The 16395-nt window shown below is 45.4% G+C and overlaps 5 protein-coding genes across 5 annotated transcripts; all 5 read right to left on the bottom strand.

The window, feature by feature from the left end:
- Window positions 1–5510: 5510 nt before the first annotated feature.
- On the bottom strand, window positions 5511–5846 carry EDB93DRAFT_1254794 (uncharacterized protein; the record flags this gene model as incomplete). Its single annotated transcript, XM_041453677.1, has 1 exon — window positions 5511–5846. The coding sequence occupies one exon, from the start codon at window positions 5844–5846 to the stop codon at window positions 5511–5513; it is 336 nt and encodes a 111-aa protein (XP_041303161.1).
- A 718-nt stretch (window positions 5847–6564) lies between these two features.
- Window positions 6565–8233, bottom strand: EDB93DRAFT_1254793 (uncharacterized protein; the record flags this gene model as incomplete). The annotated part of the gene is made up of 5 exons (XM_041453676.1): window positions 6565–7233; window positions 7292–7420; window positions 7480–7740; window positions 7797–8156; window positions 8216–8233. The coding sequence occupies 5 exons, from the start codon at window positions 8231–8233 to the stop codon at window positions 6565–6567; spliced, it is 1437 nt and encodes a 478-aa protein (XP_041303160.1).
- A 1632-nt stretch (window positions 8234–9865) lies between these two features.
- Window positions 9866–10446, bottom strand: EDB93DRAFT_1254792 (uncharacterized protein; the record flags this gene model as incomplete). The annotated part of the gene is made up of 3 exons (XM_041453675.1): window positions 9866–10065; window positions 10165–10228; window positions 10297–10446. 3 exons carry the CDS (start codon window positions 10444–10446, stop codon window positions 9866–9868), a joined length of 414 nt encoding a protein of 137 aa, XP_041303159.1.
- Window positions 10447–11030: 584 nt separating this feature from the next.
- Window positions 11031–14942, bottom strand: EDB93DRAFT_1242820 (uncharacterized protein; the record flags this gene model as incomplete). The annotated part of the gene is made up of 14 exons (XM_041452068.1): window positions 11031–11354; window positions 11412–11726; window positions 11781–11882; window positions 11936–11989; window positions 12043–12222; window positions 12270–12366; window positions 12414–12571; window positions 12641–12842; window positions 12896–13082; window positions 13140–13269; window positions 14371–14433; window positions 14461–14529; window positions 14563–14583; window positions 14700–14942. 14 exons carry the CDS (start codon window positions 14940–14942, stop codon window positions 11031–11033), a joined length of 2145 nt encoding a protein of 714 aa, XP_041303158.1.
- Window positions 14943–14983: 41 nt separating this feature from the next.
- Window positions 14984–15589, bottom strand: EDB93DRAFT_1254790 (uncharacterized protein; the record flags this gene model as incomplete). Its single annotated transcript, XM_041453674.1, has 5 exons — window positions 14984–14997; window positions 15048–15143; window positions 15194–15201; window positions 15253–15310; window positions 15367–15589. The coding sequence occupies 5 exons, from the start codon at window positions 15587–15589 to the stop codon at window positions 14984–14986; spliced, it is 399 nt and encodes a 132-aa protein (XP_041303157.1).
- Between the last annotated feature and the right edge of the window lie 806 nt (window positions 15590–16395).

Here is a 16395-nt window from a genome sequence, read left to right as displayed (position 1 = left end):
TAATAAGCTGTGAGGCGTGCAGGAATGCAAGTATACATGTAATAAGCTGCGATGTGTACTGCTTATACGTATTCCGAGGCTCTCGACAGGATGCCGATGGAATTGTTATTTGTGATGTAGTCAACATATAGTTAGAATAAAGGAAAACGCACCAGCGAAGTCAAAAGGACGAGGATAGGACATGGTATGGTAACTCGTGAGGTTCGGATGGGTCTCGGAACACAAGAACTGCCTGCGGAAGGTTCGGACAAGTGCGCATGGCCTTCGGAAGGTCAAGGGAGGTTGGGGGATGGTATGAACATAGGTGTTGGATTGCCTGGTTCCGAGCCCAGCACCACGACCATCATTACACAGGCCCACCCATCTATCTGATACCCACCTACCTTGACACTCAGCCCACCCGTGTATGTGATAACAAGTACCCTCGGCCGGCCCACCCGTCTATCTGATACCCACCTTCCTTGACACTTGGCCCACCTGTCTAAGATAATATATATCTGGGCCCACCTGTGTATGTGATGACAAGTACCCTCGGCATACCTGTCTATCTGATACCCACCTACCTTGGTACACCCATCTACATAATATCCAACTACCTCAGCCCATCCATCTATAGAATATTCATGTCCATCGGCCCACTCATCTACTCTACATATTCCACACATGGGCCCACCCACCTCCATCGGAAATAATATCCCTCCCGGCCCATCTGTCAACATCGAGGATATACATCACATCAGCCCATCATCCGCTGGCCTGTCTTATATGGGATATTATGTAGGTCGGGTGACCTGTATGATACGGAAATATGTCACTGTAATATGTGCAATCACACACCGACAATGGACCCATCCATTTCACCCATGAAATGAATGGCCATCACATGCCAACAAAACCCCTGTCAATGCATCATACACATCTCAATCACGATGACACTGATGTACACAACCAAACCCCCCCCCATATGATCCTACCCTGCATTACCATAATGCTGACCACATCTCGCAAACAACTGCAGCAAGCAGCCACAGCATACCTCGCTGCTCACATGCAACAGACCGCACCTCTGCAGAAGCGATCCCTGACCCCAATGAACAAAGCACAGACAGGCAACAAGAAGGTAATAACAGTGTGTCCTATTACTTTCACAGGACCACTCGCTTGTTGTGCAGTTTGCCTTGGGTGTCACTCTCATCGCATCACCAAATGCACTGCAGCCCAGACAAGTCAACTCATGTTTTCACTATATCCCTTCCACCCACCCCCCCTACCCTCAAGACAGCAGGCAGTATGGGTTCCTTAGGTAGTTTACAATCTATCCTACATATTTTTAATGAAATCTTTGGCCTGAATCATCTATAAATGCGACTTCGTAAAAATATGTCTATTGTCACATTTCACACATATGCCTGTCATTACATCAATCCTTCATGTATCTTTCTAAACTATTATGGCTATTATAATGGACATATATGGGTGTTATTCCAGGTCTCTGATCCCATCACAGGCTTGTCATGTTGGATATCTCAACATAATGTGCAAGTCTCACTATTAATATTCATTCTTTTATCTGTATGCTCACTTACTGCACACATGTACAAATGTACGCCTCATCTTTACATCATTGCTAACATGCCAGACAAATATATAATCCTCATACCTGCATCATCCTACCTCAGTCTATTTGTTCTCAGACTGAGGTATGACTATACATTCATTATCATACTCGACACTGACTAACATTTCACGTAGTCTTCAAATAATCTCCAATTGACAAGAATGACATGAGTATGAAAATCAGTGGTTCTGAGCCCAGCACCGCAACCATCACTACACTGAGTACCAATACTTGGTAGGACCACCAATACACTCACATAGACTCGGACTACAACCTTCATTAAGAAAGTTAAGCATAATAATAATTTTCATTTTTTCATTATCATTTTCCTATATTGACTAGCGAGTCCCGAGTCCCGACCCTTGATAGTCAATACAATTCCCAAGGTATTTGAACCCTACATCAATGGATAATACATACAAATACAGAATTCATGTCCAGTTGTAGTCACGTGTACCGGGTGTTGAGTTTCAGGTTTCGGTACTCGACACTCGGTGATTTGTGCAGTGAGGGAAATATGGATATGTTGGATACATATCTTTGGGTTTCAGGCTTCAGGTTTCAGGCTTCATGTTTCAGGCTTTGGATGTCGGGCCTCGGCACTCAGCACTCAGCACTTGGTGATTTGTGTACCAGGTCTCAAGTTTCGTGTTTTGGCACTTGACACTCGGTGATTTGTGCAATGAGTGAAATATTGATATGTTGTATACATATTTTTGGGGTTTGGGCTTCGGGCTTCGGACATTGGGGTGCGGGCCTTGGCACTCGGCACTTGGTGATTTGTGTACCAGGTGTCAAGTTTCGGGTTTTGGTACTCGACACCCGGTGATTTGTGCAGTGAGGGAAATATGGATATGTTGGATACATATTTTCGGGTTTCAGCCTTCGGGTTTTGGCCTTCGGACATTGGGCTTCGGGCCTCGACACTCAGCACTTGGTGATTTGTGTACTGTGTGTAGAGTTTCGGGTTTCAGTACTTGACACTTGGTGATTGGTGCAGTGAGGAAAATATTGATATGTTATATACATATTTTCGGGTTTTGGGCTTCGGATATCGGGGTTCAGGCCTTGGCACTCGGCACTTGGTGATTTGTGTACCAGGTGTCAAGTGTTGGGTTTTGGTACTCAACACCCGGTGATTTGTGCAGTGAGGGAAATATGGATATGTTGTATACATATTTTCGGGTTTCAGCCTTCGTGGTTCAGGCCTCAGCACTCAACATTCAATGATTTGTTTAATGTAAATGAAAAATGGGCATGTTGCATACCAGGTTTCAAGTTTTGGGTTTTGGCACTCGACACTCGGTGATTTGTGCAATGACTGAAAAATGGATATGTTATATACATGTTTTCAAGTTTCGAACTTTGGGGTTTGGCCCTCGGCACTCGGTACTTGGTGATTTGTGTACTGGTCTCGAGCTTCAGGTTTTGTCACTTGACACTTGGTGATTTGTGCAATGAATAAACAATGGACATTTTGCATACATGTTTTTGGGTTCTGGTGTCTTAATAACCGAGGGTCTTATATAAAGTCGTGTAAATGTAATGACACCACAATTACACTTTGGATAAGACTGCTTGCCAGTCCTCGATTAACACGGTCTATGACTTTTCCTATTTTCGTGGTAGATAACGTGTGAGTTCTTGGGAGGCTCGCTAAACTAATCTTTTTATAAAGATCAACCTAGCCGGAGCTTTACTTTTCTTTATTGAAACTCAAATCTCTTGTCTAGGAATAAGCTTCTAGACACGTAATTCGGTTTCTGGAACATTTTTGCCTAGGAAATCTCCTTCTAGGCTCTGGACTTGGATACTGGAACTAGTGAGACGTGGTCTCAAATATATGAAATATGTCCAAGATCACTTGGTCTATGGGCACTGGAACTATGAGACAACGGTCTCAAGTATACTATATATATGTTCAAGATCGCTTGAACAAATGGGACTGGAACTTGACCAAGATCGCTTGGTCTATGGGACAACTAGTGAGACGTGGTCTCAACAATATGATAGATGACTAAGATCACTTAGTCAAAGGGCACAGAGCAATGAGACAAAGGGGTCTCAAAGACAATATATGTGACCAAGAACACTTGGTCTATAGCACTAAATAAGTTTCTAAGGTAAGAAACTTATAATCCCAAGGGAATTCTTTTCCCTGCACTTGTCTCACTTCAAAGGGACTAACTTTGCAAGTGAAATATCTGATAGGCAGATTGCTACAAATGGGAGATCATATTTTTTTGGGGGGGAGAATGGGCTCTCCTTATATACATTTTGTGTGGGAAAGTAACCTAGGTTCACAAACAATAAAAAATAAGGAGGACCAATCAAAATATTGGGTCAAACCCAATAAAAGAATAAAATACAAGTGAAAGATGGAGCTATGACATCATTGTGGAGCAGAACATTCTGGAATGTGGAGTAATGACATCATAATGACATCAAGAGTGACATCATTGTGGAGCAAAAGATTCCAGAACCTTCCATGAGTGAGTCAGAGTGAGTCATTGTGGAGCAGAATATTCTAGAAGGAAATGACATCATGAATGATGTCATTGTAGAGTAGAATAATCTAGAGCTTGATGACATAATATCTTTCAACAGAATACCTGCAGGAGTATCTGTGGAGTCTTATGACATCATAATGACATCATACCCTATGGGTACAATTTTATGAAGTGTCAGGTGAGTCAAAGCATCCTAATGAAAAAGTAAAGTAAAGAAACACTAGAGAAAAGTAGGTAGCAAAAATAAGACAGTTGGCAAGAATTCAAACACGGTCTTTTTGGATAGGTTTTTTATAGGCTTTGTACTTTTCTCTATGGTTTTCTCTAGCCAAAGTGAATAAGCCAAAGGCAAGGCTATACCTTAACCTCCATTTCTCTTCTCACATCAACTAGGTCTAAATGTGATTCCCATCTCACATTAGACTTTTTCCATCAAAACGTATTCAGATCATGAAACTTGGGGAAAACTGGAAATATGAACCATGGTTTGAAACCAAGGTATGGGTTGACTAGTCTGAGGACTAAGCTAACAGACTTTGTCTTTTGAGGGTCACCTAGTATTCATGTCCATGCATGATTCCCACATCATGCAGGACACTGGGCTTCGTATTTTGGGTCTCAGGCTTCGGATCTATCAGAACTTGGCACTCGGTGATTTGATAACTGGACTTTTAAGCTTCAGGCTTTGGGTGTTCAGGTGTTCATGTGTTTGGTGTAAGGAAATAGAAATTTCACACATTTTCACCAGTTTCCAGTTTCCAGTCTCGAGCTTGGGGTGTTTGGGTGTCCGGAATGGATGTTGCACAATGGGATTCGGTTTTTGGGCATCTAGGACTCGGTAATCCGTGAATGTCAGACAGATATCTCACTACCTCGGCCCACCTGTCTATATAACATCTCTCTCCATCAGCCCACCCGTCTATATAACATCCCCCTCCATCGGCCCACCCATCTATATAATAAATATTCCACCACTCCCTTGGCCCATCCATCTACAAAATAATTCCAGTATGTTGGCCCACCCATCTATACAATAAACCCTTACATTGGCCCACCCATCTATACAATAAACCATTACATCAGCCCACCCGACATCTTCGAGGATATATATATAATATCAGCATAGATGGGCCCACCCGTCTCCATCAGAAATAATATCCCTCCCGGCCCATCCGTCAACATCGGGGATATACATAACATCGGCCCATAGTCCGCTGGCCCGTCTTATACAGGATATTATGTAGGTCGGGTGACCTGTATAATACAGAAATATGTCACTGTAACATGTGAAGCGAAAGGCATGGCGAGGCGAGGTGAGGCGTGAAGGTTGGGTAGTGATTCAGAGTGTGGGTCGAGGAGGTAGAGGTGGCACCTGTGCAAACCTAAGACAACGCCCCCCAAACAGCCAAGCCCGCGCAAAAGGACATGAGGCCGACCAAGACACCGACATAGGCAGCAGTATGCACGCCTACACGTGGCAGGAGGGTCGGTGTGTGCAGCACTGCGAGGCTTGTGTGGAGGAGGACAACGAGGGAGGTGGTTATGATGAATGGGATGTGCGAGCTGTCATAGGAATGCATTTGTGAGGTCGCGTGAAGGAAATCTTTGAGTTGGTCAGTTACAGGGACGGATGACAGTTGGATTGATACATCTGAGAGGGGGAGGGAGAGTGCACGAGCGTCGTGTCGAGAGCGCTTCCGAATAATATCGGATTTCATACTAATGGGATGAGCAGAGCTGTGAAGCTTGTAGTAGAGGCCGCATCTGCATGTATATAAGATATTGGTACAAATATAGAAGGAACAACAAATGAGAACTTACACATTGCAAACAGTTCTTGCCTTCAGCGTCCTTCCTCCGCAGAGGAGTTGCAGTCGTGTGACAGTTGTAGCACTGTGCGCTACTCACAAGGAGGCAGACGTGGTCAACTGTGGCTAGGGACCGAAATGTCCTCGTCGTTGAGAAGGAGAAAAATTTTAACATTGACGATGCACCATATTGATAGACTTGATTTCAATGGACAAGCATTGAATTGCCTCGAGAGAGAGTGTTGGTATTAATGCATGGATTGAGATAAATAAGAGTCGAGTAGTCGACAGAATATTCGGAGTTGATGACGACGTCTGTTCAGAGGTGGAAATGGTTGAAATGAAAGAAGACTCAATAGAAGCATTGATCAGAATAGAGCTCAACTTGTTTGGCCTTGTGATTATACTACCCTAATTGGGATGCAATTTTACGACTTAGTAATCATTTAAATGCTGAATCAAGAGATGTGCAATGTGCTGTTGGGTGGGGGCATCCGAGAATTAAAAGCTGTTGGAAGGTGACAATGGGTAAGCTGGAGTTAGCATTTATAGTTGTAGGTAATTGTAAACAAATCAGAGGGCAACAGGTTCAACAAATTAATAAAGTGAGACTCAGATTCCACTAAAATTACTTCCTCCCCAACACCTTCCTCGGTTTGGCACCACCATTGTGTGTAACACGCTTGAGTGCTGGAGGAGGAGCCAAAGGAACAACAGGGACCACGTCCGAGTCCACCAGAGTCTGAACAGCCTGAGAGGTAACTCGATGTTGAGCCACAGACACCCTACCACCCCTGGATGCAGATGGCGCCAAGTCAGTTCTAGCGCCATCCAGTGAGAGCTCACCAATGTCAACTTCGAGTTGGAGCTGAGTGGTGGTGGCGGGCCCTCCCGGATTGCTGATAGACATTGCAGTCTGGTAGTTGACAGTGGCAACTGCATTCATGTCAGCACGACTCGCAGAAGTCGGAGCATAAGTGATGTGTGAAGATGACAGAAGTTGTGGTGCAGGAATGGGGATGGTTTGTGGTGCGGAGGCAGGATCTTCTAACTGCTGTAAGAAGTCGTCTTCCCAGGTGTGAGGTTGGGAGGCAGAGGGTGGAGTAGGGGTACCACTAGTAGCTAGGACTGAGCTCATGCTGAAAACCTCCTGGTTGTAATAGTTGATCACACTCGTAGCCCATGGGCTGCGCTTGAATAGTCGCTCTAAGTAAAAATCAAAGTCTTGCGCATAATCAATTTTCGTGGCTGGTCCGGTTGCTGTGAGCTCTTGATCATGCATTAACAAGAAATGCGCCTGAGAACAAGACGAGATCAGCATGCATGCAAAAGTCAGAAGATTATAATGCGCTCACCACAATAGCAGCACCTGCGATCAGACCTTCTGTGACACACTGCATAGACCAACGCTGACCCCTGGCCTTCGGATGACCTTTGGTCTTCCCAGACAGTGAAGCCTTCCCGAATATTTCAACTCGGATGATCTGAGGGACGGAGTCAGCCCTAATGTACTGCTTGGACAGCAGCTGAATACATCACTCACCTTGGCCATGACTGGTGTTTTGAGGAAGGCATCTGGAACTAGAGCAGAAGGATCCAAGAACAGAATGGGGGCTAGATGTGTATACTTTTTGCCACCAACATCCTTCTTTAAGAGAGCAAGGAGTTGCGCATTCTCCTTCTTTTTAGCAGCCTCGTCAGTGAAGACGGTCGGGTTGAGTTTTAATGAAGAGAAGATCAAACCAGCGCAGTCCTTGAGACTATGCAGTATGTTTGACCTCTTGGAATTAACTGCAGCACGAAACTAGAGTATCTCATACATAAGTGTTGATGCGCAGACAGAGGGAGAATTGGACATACCGCTGATCCAAACTGTGGGTAGGTCTCCATTGGTTTATGCAAAGCCTTGGGTATGCACTGATAAAGCTCAGCCATCGCACCATTGAGTTTCGCTTCAGGTGAAGACCAACACGTGTCGCTGCATGGATCAATGTCTGGCTGGGGTTTTGTTGGAAAGAGCCCGCTCATGACCCAAAAGTAGTTGAGCATGGCATACATCTTGCCTGCATGGGCGATGTCATCGTCGATGGTTGATGTCTTCTTAAGGACTCGGTTTCGGCTGCGTGCAGGGACAGCAGCCTGGAGCATAGCGTGATCTTTCTTGAGAGCGCGCAACTCAGACCGAACAGCAGTATATGCTTGTTGTGCCACTTCTAGTGCCTAGAGATTCAACTGCTACATCAACCGAACCAAGAGAATGGCAGCATGAGTGAACTCACCCTGTGGACTTTGTGCATGGGCGCTGTAACAATGGTCGCGGCGCTGGGCTCAGAACCAGCTATTTTGATACTGATGTCAAACAGTATTTGTCCGATGCACTTCCGACTACCCCGACCCGAGTCCAACAGTCCGATCCCGACCCGACGCACTTTCCAACAGTCCGATGCATGTCCAATCCCGACCTGACATTCCCGCGCATCGGACCAGTCCTCCCTATGTCCTGTCCAGTCGCATCTATCCTCACTAGGTGCGCATTTACTCTTTTTGACTTGCTAAGCATTGTATACAGTGTTATTACATGTTTTCTCATGGTCCGCAGTACCACATGTCCTATTACATAGGATTTTGGACCTGAAATATCGCTACTACTCTCGCCTATAGCAGTCCAAATTTCTACATAGTCACTATTTAATATCTAGTACTTCCTACCTATTGCATTACTTACTTTTCCCTACTCAGTAGTAGGATGAAAGTCATTGGATATTAGTAGTACTTTATTGTATTGCGAAATATCTATCCGCTCTTTTTCTCCGAAACATTCCAACACATCCGACATTCATTTGACCGACAATCCGACACACTTCTGACACATTCCTTTATTGTCCGACGCATTCCCGACAGTCCGACGCATAGTCCGACACCCGACCCGACTCCAATATTTTCGGACCCGACAGTTTCCCTTCAGACAAGTAGTTCTTAGCTTCCAATTATCTTCCTACTATTGATAACTAATTATCAAAACTAATACCAAACAGCTACCCCTATAGGATCGAACGCACTTGCTCTGCAAGTATAGCAGACTAGGTCATGCTAAAGATCTACCTAAATATTTGTTGTCTAGGTAGTACGATTTCTGCTGAGCCCAGCAGAAATCAGCTTTCTACAGCGCTGTAGCAATGGTCGCAGCGTTGGGCTCAAAACCACGTATTTCCATACTCACATCAACACCCGAAACATATGCGCACATGTCCGAGCCACTCCGTATCAGATCCGGCGCATCGGACCTTCGGACATCACATCGGCCGATCGCACTTCGCGCGCACTTGTCCATCCCGTGTCCTATCCATCCGAACTAGCCTCACTAGGTGTGTAGTCATTTCTGTGCATGTTTTCTGACATTCGGACCGTGTTATTACATTTCCGGATTTCTACGTACTTACTTAAATACTCTGTGGTGACCCATAGCAATCATGATCCAGTAGTTAGGAGCCGTTTCCCAACTCTGCGGATCACCCAGAATATTCTCATAGTTCTTAGTTGCATTGCGAAATATTACCATTCATTCACTGTCATACTCTGTCACTTGTTATACTCACGCATACCACTCGCAATCCGACACTCGTTATAAAGTTTCCAACCTATTATCATGAAGTCCGAAAGTCCGAAATCTCGGACATTGCACTTTGGCTTCGGACATTGGATAAGTACCTTCGGACATCATCGGATTACCTTTGGACATCGTTTCGCACCATCGGACATTTTGTTATTTGCATTACTGACACATTTTACTACCAATACCAATTAGCAACCCCTATAGGATCGAACGCACTTGCTCTGCAAGTATAGCAGACTAGGTCATGCTAAGATCTACCTAAATATTTGTTGTCTAGGTAGTACAATTTCTGCTGAGCCCAGCAGAGATCAGCTTTCTACAGCGCGTCAGGCTGAGGCATTGTCAAGACCATCCTCAGGGTGTCAAGATCGCTCCAGGCATCAAACTCGTTGTCTTGCTCATCATTTCCAGATTCGGACTCAGTATCCTCAATAGCATCGAGTTCTGCTGTGAAGTCGTCTGAGGAATATCCAGCCTGGGGCATGACAATTAAACTAAGACACAAGAAATTTAAGTCTGAACAGTGGAGATATGAGACACAACAATTTCACTTGCCTGGTTCCATGTTATAAAGACGTGACCCTGCACAGGGCCAGTTGCTCCACAGCATCTTACCGTCCTTGCTGTTGACATGCGGCGTGTTTAGTTCAGCCTTGGCAAAGTCGACATGTAATAAAAGCTGCAGGTACTTTAACTTCAGTACCAATTACTATCAAATGACTAATGAACACGACAATTTGGACTTACAGTGGGACAGATTCTCGTACGTATCTTGAGTCCAGTGATACGATTGGATTCGATCTTGGGTTTCTTTGCTACTCTCTCTTTGTCAAGTAGAAGCTCCTTGTCCTCTTTAGTGCCCAATGAGGGAAACTTGTGTTTGCTGCGTGTAGTCATGCTTGAGATTTTCTCGAGAAAGGAGCATTTTAGTGAGCTCTAGACCCTGCATTAACTCGTTCTGCAACTGTGAAAGCTTATCAGATGACGTTGCTTGTGAAGCACGGGTCTTGAGGCCCTGTGACACAAATCAAGAGTGTCTTGTGGTGGTCCAGTAAATAGACTTGCATGGTGCAAGAACTATTGGAGATATGGGAGAGCGGAGCTGAGTACGGATTTGGTGTGCATGGTGTGGGCAGAGGAGATGGCTGTGTTGTTGGAGATATGGGAGAGTGGAGCTGAGTATGGATTTGGTGTGCATGGTGCGGGCAGAGGAGATGGCTGTGTCATTGGAGATATGGGAGAGTGGAGCTCAGTGCAGTCAGACGAGATGATGTTAAGAAAAGAGAGATCTACATACATATCTGGACACTGTAGTTCTGATTCAGACTGATAGAGATGAAGTAAGGAGACATTGGAGCTGGTCACTGGCGTGCTGGACGTGACTTCATGCACACAAACATGTCACTATTGATATGGTCGACCACGAGGAATTCATCTCGGTGATCAGGATCAGGGAAACAAACAGCACCATGAATGAAAGACTAGACTAGAATGAAGATCGAACTTGCCCTTGGGACAGCTTTGACATGAGTAAGTCGTAGATCACGGTCCAACCTGCGAGAAGCACCAATGCCAGCAGTGAATGGCTGAACCAGTGCAAACTCGAAGGAACCAACATCCAGAAGCTGACAACTGAATATGAAAACAAGGCGAACAAAGACTGATACTTCCTGGGCGAGTTGTATAAGTGCACAGTCATAGCGCGGTTGCCCATGGAAGCCTGGGGTGCATCGAAGGTAGTCGGTAGTTTGCTTCCAGTCGACGGTAGACTCATAGTGAACTTTGAGAAAGCAATGTTCACGAATCTGGTTCAGAAATACATAAATCAGTACAAGACACATACTAAAACAAGATCAACTCACCAAGAAGTTTGTCGGTATGGTGACCCATCTTTCCAGTCGATATCCATACGTCGGTAATGAGTTGTTGATAAAATCAGAAAACTTCTTATGAAAGCCTTGAAATGCACGATCCAATTGGCTGCTGTGGGTCTTGGTGTCTTGGATGGCTACGGGCTGTTGCGTCGAACCAAGTTTGATGTGCCCCTTGAAAGCAACAGGATTCGGGTCTTCATCGTCATCATTGCCCTCTCCTGCAAATGTGCGCCACTCGTCAAGCACGTCCACGTGCGCTCTCAACATTTTGGCTGCGAATTTGCGCGTGTCAACATGCAGTATCTAACAAGATCTTTACATGAGTGAACATCAGATGCTATAATGTTAGAAACATACCTGGTCAGCGATGTCCTTTCTATTTGACTGGCGCTCATAGGCCTCTTTGAGGGGGCCATGAAGCTTCTCATTCGTACGGGTGCTGTAGTTGCATACTGCACCCTTCATTCGGATGTCCCTAGTGCGTGCTTCCAGAGATGCGCCTTTGGAAAGACCCAGTCAAGCTTGAGACCTACAATGGGAGAATTGAGAGCACATTCAATGTATTCCTAGAATGTGTGATCAACAATCTATTCAAAAAGTGAATGAACAAAACATTTACCTTGAGTGCGCTATCAAAAACGAGTAGTTCAGCATCAATTGCTGCCAGTGTGCTTGATGTATGCACGTCGAGACCAATATAGCTATCCAATTGCAGATAGCTACTAATAATGTGAAGAAGTTTATACCCTTCTGGGCTGGTCCTCTGGTTCAAGACGTTTACCGCAGAATAGAAGGCTTGCTGCGCGTCAGTTAGTATTAGAAAGCCAAAAGCCTCATGATATGTACCTTGGATAGATCTTGCATCTTGTTACCATCACTGAAGGTAATGTGGATGATGGTGCTGAAATGATTAAGATTGCACCATTGAGGGAAACTAGCAACCCTACCGAAGGTCATGAGTTGACGAGAATCGCGATGTGAATGACTTACTGTTTCTCGACCTTTGACTCTTCATCACGTCCAAGCGCTTTGAGGATTTTCTTCAACTCCTCGAGTAGGTGCCTCCACATACCAAGATGGAGGGCATGAAGGCAGTCAAAACTGATGGCTTGATGAGGGTCAGAGTGCGCAATGAGCCAGAAAACATTCTGTTGATGAGATATTAGTAATGAAAACATGGAGGCGAAACGAGAGAGTGAATATTGCCGATAACTTACCGTGACAGCACGCAATCCTAATGCCTTGAGTAGTTCCTCACCTCGAGCTTTGCTGACCTTGTAAACATTGAGTGCGGCTATTGCTTCTTCCACTGTTCTAAATGCAAACATCCTTGATAGCTCGCTAAGTTCTTCAAGTGGTACAAGACATACTGGACAGGGACATTTGCTATGGTGGCCATGAGTGAGAGACATCATACATCTAAAAACAGTCTAATATCAGATTGCGGACATGTGTAAGAATATAGAACTTACTGTTCTTCATAATCAGCAGAAAGTATCAGAATAATGGGAAACAACCAGCGTGCGATCTTGTCATAGCAAGTATGTGAATAACCAGACTCTGAGTGTTGCGCGACCAGTTCCAACAGTTTTAAGAATGCCTCGTGCCATATGACACGCTTGAGGTTTATGAAGCCTGGCTTGCCTTCTTCGTCTGCATCTTCAGATACCTGCAACTATAATGAGTCACATCAGAAGATTCGATCAGAATGTTGACATATGATTGGCAACCACCTGACAACACGGCCACCGCCAATGGCCTCTCCATTCTGTATGCCAACTGGCAAATTCACACAACGGACCACAACAGGATATCCCTTTACTGTACCATGGGACGACAGTCTTGTCTTGTCCGCATTGTTACGACTTGGATGGTATCTGTTGGCGACGCTCAAACAGAGCTTGTGTCGTCAACGGTCTGTGGACGTCCTTGGGCTAGCCCAAGGTTAGGGGTCGTACTTGGTGTGTCTTCGGCAAGTACAATTTAACGCCTATGTCCAAATCGGGTAGCTTATGTCACGCGGGTGCGAGACGATAAGCTATATCGGCCTAGGCTTACGACACCCGAAGGTTAATCGTAAGGATCGTCGTTAATTAGAAGGACGGAAGTCCGACTAGTTTAACAGGGGCTTTGCTCGTCGACGAAGTCAATGAGTAAAGATCGAGACTATAGGCTTATCCGCGAGGAGCAGATAAGAAGATAGAATATAGACTGCTGGCAAGGCAGAAGGATCACTCTGGTGAGAGTAGGAGGTCAAGAACCAAGTAGATTCAAGTTAGGGAATATAGTACATGGTAGCGAGTTTATATAGAGGACAGGAAACATATTAGTGGATGATAACTCGTACTACCGGGAGAGGCAATCGGTAAAGGGTAAGACTATAACAGGAAGGCACGTTCGGTCTGGGTAGAACGTGCTAGATAAGAAAGTGAGTCAACGATAGAAATGAGAAGTGAAACACGCAGGGGCACGATCGTGCAGCTGCGGATCTAAGTATAAGTCGCATGTGCGACTGCGCACCGAGTCAGAGATCATAAAAGGAAGGGGATGCGTCGTGCATCATAACATTGGTTACCGTCCAGACGGTAAGGGCAAAGGGACTGTCCGCAGGATCAGTCAGGTGGTGAAGCGGAGCATGGGTATGCTTCGTCAGCGAAAGGATCCGGCCAAATGTACTGGCTTTGCTGAAGCGACAGGTAGAGGGCGAAAGGGAATGCGAGGATGACGAGGATGACAAGGGTAAGGTCGGGGTAAGGGTATGATGCGAGGGCTGATACGAGGAGGATTAGGAGAAAAATAGTAGGGGCCCAAGCGTCTAGATGTTCTTGTAACACGCATCAGGATGAAGCAGAATGGAGCGGCCTTAATGTCACTCGGAAGGCAACTCTGATTTGTTGATGCTGAGTGAGAGTAGATAGTGATATTAACAAAGATTACATGCCTGGACGTCCCACCATTGATCACCCATCCAAGGCTCATTGTAAAAGTGTTCAAACTCCCTGCCGTTGTGCTTGAAAACTCATTGTGCATCCCAGACAAAATGTGGAGCAAGCAGTGGATTAGCTAACAAATCAAGAGCCCAGTCCCACAGAGGCAGTGCGTGAGTCTCATACACTCATTGTCCTTTTTTGTAAGGAACGGTGATGTCGTGTTTTACAAACTAATTCACAACATATATCATACAAAATGTGAGATTTATTAATGACATACTGGCGTCACCTGAGCAGCTGCGTGTTCCCAAGCTTTGCACAGCTCATTATCATTTGAAAAAGTTACCCAGCTCTCTCCTCTCAATATGCGACCAATGAGCGCAAGGAGTGCATTAATTTGTGATTTATTGAGTGCGGCATTGAGTGTGATCTCCGCAAATTCAAAGTCGCCATGGGAACAGAAAGGACGCCAGGGCTCTTCATCTACAGGGAGCTCTTCCTCAGGATGTGAATTGACGCCGAACTCTTCAAACATTTGAAGGAGTGGTTCACGACCAGCAGAAGGATGATACATTGTTTTGAATTCCATGGCTGTGGAGGAGGTATTGCAGGTTGCGGTTCAACAGAATGTCACTGGCTGTTGGCTATGCAAAAGAATCAGTAAGCAATACAGGTGAATATGGTGCATGCTTACCTAGGCTACCAGCACCTTCGAGGTTCCCATTGTAGTTCCCATTGTAGGCTTTGAAATCACCAGGGTCCAGGTTATCTGCTGGCAGCACAGGGTCAGCTAGTGTCAGTTGGCGTTGGAGGAGCACACAAAGAATACGTGAGACATACCTAGAGGACTATGATCCCTGATTGCAGGGGGCGCGTTCTGAATCCCAGCAACTGATCACGATGGGCCAGCGCTAGGGGGCGTTATTATGCCCATGTCAGTGTGAGCCTGCTGCCGAGCTGCATACCTCAATATTGTCAAAGGAAACATCAAAAGTGGGTAGCAGAGGACTCACCTCTTTTCTGATCTCGTGCATATTGAATGGCGAACTCCGCTTGTTCCGCCTTGGTGTCCTTCTGCTTCTTGCAGCTTGTTTTGTGCTTCTTGAAGCCTTGGGTCTTGAACTTCTTGCTACAATGCGGGCATAGAAGCTGCCCTGTCAGAGTTTCTTCGGAGAAGTTGTATTTGCTTCGATGAGTGCGAGAGGGACCCATGCTGATGGCGATGTGATATTGCATGATGGATGTATTGTTTATCAATGTCATTGCATAAGAATATCTCACGCTTTTGATGACCTCAGCCACCTTGAAAGGCACTTTTAATGTACCTTTCAATGCACATGACCCAACTTGTAAGCCAGCGGCATTACAATGGCCTGTGACTTTTTTCTGACAACATCCAAGCATCACCAGTATTAGAACCCTTCACACAGTACACCATGCCTCTGATCCATTAATAATAATGTTGTAGTATGTCTCCTAATTTTAGGGCATCAGTCTCGCTGTATGTATCGATATACTCCTAATCTATGAGAACACAGCTCACCTTTAGCGCCATAGGCACAAAACCTTGTTTCAGACCAGAAAAGCCCTCCTTTCGCCCAATTACACTCAATAAACTGTCACCACAAAATAAGTACACACTGAGCATCACTCACTCAGAAAACAGAGATCCGATGTGTAAGTAGTGCTGCCATGGTTCGGTCCAGAACCACGGTCAGGTTCTTCCTTGGTTTGGTCTGTGGTCCATGAATTGGGGCGGACCGGACCTGAGTGAGGTTCACGGTCCACCATTTGCCCGAACGGTTCTATGTTGGTTCGAACCTTCCCCAAACCGGTCCGAACCCCAAACCGCGAGAAGTTCTGTCACATTGTTGAAGCATGTTTTGACACTGCCTTTGATGATTCGCCTTGGCCTCAAGGATTCTCGAGCTTCAATACTTACTTGTTTCTGTCAAATGCAGAGGCTCATTGACAAGGTAAGTCATGATATGCACTGTTCAAACTGAACAGTGTGAGTGTTGTGCTCGTAATGACCATGTCCT

Source organism: Suillus bovinus (genome assembly GCF_016758785.1).
Source record: "Suillus bovinus strain UH-Sbo-P2 chromosome Unknown EDB93scaffold_80, whole genome shotgun sequence".
Lineage (NCBI taxonomy): Eukaryota > Fungi > Basidiomycota > Agaricomycetes > Boletales > Suillaceae > Suillus > Suillus bovinus.
Note: the sequence above shows the minus strand (reverse complement) of the source record. Positions and strands in the feature narration are given on the sequence as shown.